This window comes from Strongylocentrotus purpuratus, unplaced genomic scaffold (genome assembly GCF_000002235.5).
Source record: "Strongylocentrotus purpuratus isolate Spur 01 unplaced genomic scaffold, Spur_5.0 spur5_scaffold_9, whole genome shotgun sequence".
NCBI classification, from domain to species: Eukaryota; Metazoa; Echinodermata; class Echinoidea; order Camarodonta; family Strongylocentrotidae; genus Strongylocentrotus; species Strongylocentrotus purpuratus.
In genome coordinates, this window is record NW_022145615.1 from 26626928 (window position 1) to 26632927 (window position 6000).

Consider the following 6000-nt stretch of genomic DNA (forward strand, 5'->3'; position numbering starts at 1 on the left):
ATAATTGGGGAGATACGTGAAAGAGTAGGAAATTTGATAACCCCTGTCGGGAGCAGAAGGATTTTAAAATCCCGTGGAAATACACGATAAAAAAAGGAAAGATAAAAAGCAAAAGCAGCAATCCCCGACTAGGGTTTAAAATACCATGCAGGATATTCTTGTTAAAGATATAAATAAAAACGGAGATGTTAGACGAGTTCTCTATATTCAAAACTTGACTTTGATCCCCAATTTTAGGGTGCTTTTCAGAAAATGATTTACGCAGAGGATTATGTACAGTGCTAAAACCTGTTACATCTTTGTTTATGCATTGTGTCACGAAACCGTCTTAAGTCATAAGTTCAGCGACATCCCATTGAAACATAATTAAATTTAACATGCCGTTTCAAAAGAATGTCGGTGTAGTTGTACCAGGGAGATGGGAGGAACTTACTACGGTTTCGTAAAGCCCTGCGGTCAGCCCCGCCCACTTTTCTGGAAGACCCTGATTATTGGTGGTCAACATAGCAGATTTCATTCACCTCGAGATAGCAAAACGTTTTTCTTCGGACTGTGGTGAATAAGGTGAATCTTCGGACCTTTGTTTGACTATCACATTTTGCTACCTGTCTTTTTAGTCGCCCCATATTGTTCAATTACCCCACCCCTATAGGTTTCCTTTTCGTGATCCCACCGATTTCCGTTGCGCCTACGTTCTCCGCTCCGTCCCTTCCACCGGCCCACGCACCATGCCAGTGCAGCATCACCGCGCTAGCGCTGAACAATATATACACGCGCCTGACCTTTGACCGGTACTACACTATCGGCATATGATATACGGTATGAGTTGTGGTGCATGTTCGACTTTTCTCTCTTCGATCGACCTTTGTGCAATGCACTCGAAATTCTTATATAAACGTATGATCCTGATTTGAGGTAAGTCAAATAATACTGCAAATGTGTTTGATATAGGCATGCCGATCGAAGGATCTTGTGCAGCTACATGAAATATACAAAAACATGAACTAGGTCTAGAGCTAGAGCCTAGTGTAGATCTAGTAGAACTTTAATAGAAGCAGCTAGACCGTCGGCCCAGGTCAGGCGTGGTGCACCAGGCCAGGCGAGGCCGCCTGCTCGAGGACAGCTTCCGTAGCCAGTGGAGTAGTGCATGCGCTTGTTGAATAGTGTTGGTGAAGTCAAAAAAGACGTGAATCTATAGAACAATGTATTTGTGTACTCTTGTAATGACTACTAATATACTACAGTAATTGTGCTATTAAGAGTAGAATGTATTGAATTAGAATTGATGTGAGAAATAATTCCTTGTAACTGTTAGGCCTAGACTAGAGTCTAGACTCTAGAGGGTCTATTTTGTATTTGTAAATTTGCAACTAGATCTAGTCTATGCAATCACTGCACTGAGACGTGTCAGAGAATATGTTATTATTGTGCAATTGTGCTAAACATTTTTCACATTGCATGTTTGATCAAATACAGGTCAGAGCGATAACGGTTTGCCAATGTGTGTGTATTGTGACTTTGATTTGTGCCATTGTGCAATAATGGCAGTTTTAGGATAATAGACTCTACTTTATTATTTCCAACAGAAAGTAACATGAATTCTGAAAGAAGGTGATTCTCATTTACTTGGTGTTTACATTGCATTACTACATTGCATTCCCCCAAAAGTGTGCATGCCTTATGTCTCAGACTCTTTAATTTTGATATAGTTTTTACTTGTACAGTAGTACTACATATCTTTTGACATGTTGGTATTTTCTTTTGATTTGCTTTAGACTTCTTTTCATTATTAAACCAGGTACACAAAATCTACTTAAGTAAAGTAGTCACCATCGAGATGGGATGCAAAATGATACCAATCACATGAAATTGTTCTGTTCCTGAATGTGTACCAAATTATTATTATATAATATATCTATAAAGAAATGAGTAAAAAGCAAAGTAACAAAACATAAGATGTTTCAATTAAGATATGACTTGATCGTTCAAAATCTGACTCATCATGAAATCATTTAAAGTTATTTGGTGACAATTTTACCAATTGCCATTGTTGGGCAACTCTAATAGTTTTTAATGGATATTTCCGTCAGTGCTCTCAATATCAGTATCATTTACATCTGCAATTGTTAATTTTTATAATGGGTCTAGATTTGAATTTCTTTTTAAAGATTTTTTTTTTTTAATGCAAATGTAAAAGCAATTCTGCACTAATTTAACCCCAAAAAAAGTAATATTCACTTATAAACTGTATGTTGCCAAAAAACAATACATTTTCCCTTTGGTTAACTACATTTGCAAGTTGATATCATCTTAACATCTCTTTGTCAATGTTGTGTATCTATTTTATACTGCAGATCATCATTTTTCATTATTTTATCATTTCTTCCTTCATTTTGCAGGTTTTTATCATCATAACCAGGTATGGAGGCATCAGTAGCAACCAATATCATCAGTTTCCTCAATAAAACAGGTGGCAGAGATAAATTCTACAGGTAACCAATCACAATCAATACATACATGTGCACCATAAAGAAGTTAAGTGCAGTTGTAGCCTTTGCCCTGTATTAATTCAGTGATTTCTTTTTTTGTTATAGGAGTTTGGTCTGTTCATTTTGATTTTTTCTTCCATTTTTTTCATTTTTTTCATTTTGTTAATAAAAAAATCAAAATGTACACTTGACCTGTCCATGCACATGTAGGCAATTTGTTTACAAAGTTCATAGATCTGTTCTCAGATAACCATCCTCCTGATCAATGCATTATATTTGCTAAGCTTTTATTGTTGGTCAGAGTCCATAGTTTGAGATAACAGCTCCTTGTTTTCTCCTTATATTGCCCTTTTATCGTATTTTGAATCAAAGACGAGTTATCACTTCATACTCTATATTTTTTAAAGATGTTCTCATCAGTTTAATTCATTTTCTATTCAGTAGATATTTAAGCCTAATATCCACACATATCATTCCATATTTTTGTAGGATAAGTATGATACAGAATGTATATGAATGTAGATATTATTTTCATATCTCTTTGACATGGTACCATGTCATATTTTCTTTCTAGTTTAATGGCAGCCAAGTCTCCAGATTGTTGTATTGGCATTCCATACCCAGAGTACAATTGTGAAAGCAATTAGCCTATGCTGTGATTTGTAAAATCTGTACCAAGACATTAAAATGACGACAAGTTACAAATTAGATGCTGTTTAAGTATCAACTTGTATGGTGATGTAGATATACAGTAGCCTTACGGTTGCACCATGTGAAAGAGGGGGGTGGGGGGGGGGATTGGGGAGACCTGAAAAGGACTGTCGATAATCTTTCTTTCTTGAGTGCGTGCAGTCCTGAAAAGACTGTTGGTAATATTTCTTAAGCTTATCAAGTTCTTTTCAGCCCCCCTCTCTCACGTGGTGCAACCATTAAAGCCTACTATATAAGTTACAATTTAATCCAAAGTTTAGTTAAATTTGTGGTTATGATGTGACCCAATCTTTGTAATAATACTTTGACATTGTATCAATTGTCTGTAGTTTATTATACCTTGGAAATATACCTTGGAAGTAGGCATTTAAAGTTAAAAACTTATTTGCCTCTCGTTGACATTCGGATGAAGAATCCATATTTTGACACATGTTTAGTGGCGCTATACAGCAATTGACGAACATGGACAAGCGAAGGACTCCTCTGGGTCAAATTGATTTTTTCTTGAGGACCAAAATTTCAACAAATTGGATTTAAAGCTGTTTAGTGACGTGCTCTCCACAACTACAGAGGAGAGGTTGTTCCATTCATTGATACATCTCTGTGAAAATGATCCATGTCTAAGCTTCGAGTAGACTTTCTTCTTAACGATCTTGTATCGATGGCCACGGGTTCTAATATCAGTTGGATGATATGAGGCATATATTTATTTACCAATTACCATTTCTGCTCTCTCCCTCTCTGTTACCTCTCTGCTACAGGACTTGCCAATATGGAAGCAGACTTGTGTGGTGGTGCATACAGGAGAGCAAACGTGATCCAGACTTAGTGAAGAAACTACAGGGTCTAGACTCGCATCTCAGCACCAGTAGAAAATGTAAGTCTCATGAATCTTGGAAATGTCAAAAACTGTTTGCCAACAGGTTTTGAACAACACTATACAGTCTATTGGGGAAAACGAGTATGGTAAAACCGGTCAATCAAAGATTTTTACTTTTTTGAAGCACTTCATGATCATTTCGAAGGGCAATTTGTTTAGGGCTCCAATATTACACCATTTCACAGACACTGATAACACGTAGGGCCAAGCATCTCAGATTTGTAAAACTGGAAACGTTGTTAAACAATGCCTTTAGTTTAAGGTAATTGTTATGAATGAGACAAGGTCACAAAGTATGTTATTTGTGGATTTTAAACTGTTCATGTTTGTTGGTAAAAATCTAATACAGTTTTTTAATAAAAAGATAAACATTTAGCAACAGTAATAATCTGCACCATCTAAATGACTTTGAGGAGTGGTTGTATAAGAATTTCATTAAATTGTTAAATATTATTTACACAAAGGTGAGACTTATCTGTGAAATCACTTAGGCATTTTCATAGACATAAAAGTAGAGTACTCATGTGAGTTGTTCTTTTGTTTTGTTTCTGACATTATCCAGTACTTAGAATTGGCAAAAGTGTGGAGTTTTTTAGAGCAGCACAGAAGTCTGTCCATCTGTCAGACCCCTTTCTCCAGTTCACCATCACCTTCGCCAACATCAACAAGGCCTCCTACCTTCTCATCGACCACCTCCTGTGGATGCATCGGATAGGTCTCGTCGAGGTCAACAGCAAGTACTACGGCCACCTATCAAGTCGCTTCTGGTTGGCCACTCTCATCCTTAGTCTTAGCACAGATCTGTATGCAATCTGCGGTGTCGTAGGTACTCTTCTGCAGACCGATATGTCAACGAAGATGTCTTTGGACTCTGATGAAGCCGTGAAGCAGTGTTCCAATGGCTCCATCTCAGGGACACGCCCCAGCCATGAGACCAATGGTAACAGTCACCACGGTGTCCACACCACCACAATGAAGCAGGTTGTGATGACACTCTTCAGGTATCATCTAGGACTTATCCTGGACATTCTCAAAAACTCTGCTGACTTGTTCCTGCCATTATCATATCTTGGTCACATCAACATATCATCAGGACTGCAAGGCCTCCTAGGTCTAATAAGCTCTGTAATTGGAGTATTAACTGTCTGGGATTCCAAATATAAAATGGTGATTTGAATGCTGGTACTGTATGATGATATTTATATTCTTTTAATTATGCTGATATCTTCTATGGTCATCTTTCCTCAATTTTCTCTTCTTTATATTTGAATGTAATTTTAATTTCTAGTATCCACATTTGGTGAAAAATGTATCCCCCCTCCCTGAATTTAACAAAATCTAATTTGATTTTCAAGACCACAAGTGAAAAAAAAGCTAAATATATTTGGTAGAAAATGCATGATAAGCTGATTATTTAGCAAAGAAAAATAATGGAAAAAAGGGAAGTCTTCCCACCTTCATGTAGACCCACCCATATCTTTATGTGCATTGAGCTTTCCAATGGGTGTTTTGTTTTATGGTTTGTTTACATTTTGCTGGCCTGGACAACCCACCCTTATTTCTTCTTTAACCTGAACTTGAGAATCAATGTTTGCTTTTCATTTACTTTTGTATTTTGTATATTTCTGCCATTACAGGTAAAAAGTGAAAGAAATCAAGTCAATCAGTGTCAAACAATTATGTGTGTGAAAACATGAGAGTGATTATCCAGTTGTTGCTAGGTAAATCTTAGCTGGAGTCATATCAAACCAGGGGATTATATATTGTACAAAGAATAACATCTCTATATCCCAGTAATTCCTGTTATTATATTTATCTAATCATTACAATGTCTAATCGGTATGAATTGTAAAATGTACAATAGTAGGACTACTTAATCATGAATATCTTTTCCCCAATATACATTTAGCCAAAAGTGGT

At 36.6% G+C, this 6000-nt stretch overlaps 1 protein-coding gene across 1 annotated transcript; it reads left to right on the plus strand.

Annotated features, from left to right (window-relative positions):
* Positions 1 to 839: 839 nt before the first annotated feature.
* LOC582629 (peroxisomal membrane protein 11B) lies at positions 840 to 5497 on the plus strand. The gene is made up of 4 exons (XM_030977238.1): positions 840 to 915; positions 2400 to 2492; positions 3962 to 4077; positions 4643 to 5497. Exons 2-4 carry the CDS (start codon positions 2422 to 2424, stop codon positions 5254 to 5256), a joined length of 801 nt encoding a protein of 266 aa, XP_030833098.1. The 5' UTR covers positions 840 to 915; positions 2400 to 2421; the 3' UTR covers positions 5257 to 5497.
* The last annotated feature ends 503 nt before the right edge of the window (positions 5498 to 6000 follow it).

Coding starts and splice junctions, on each gene's coding strand:
- LOC582629 (XM_030977238.1), top strand. CDS start 2,422: ATGGAGGCATCAGTAGCAACCAATATCATCAGTTTCCTCAATAAAACA. Junction 2,493..3,961: donor GGCAGAGATAAATTCTACAG/GTAACCAATCAC, acceptor TCTCTGCTACAG/GACTTGCCAATATGGAAGCA. Junction 4,078..4,642: donor TCTCAGCACCAGTAGAAAAT/GTAAGTCTCATG, acceptor GACATTATCCAG/TACTTAGAATTGGCAAAAGT.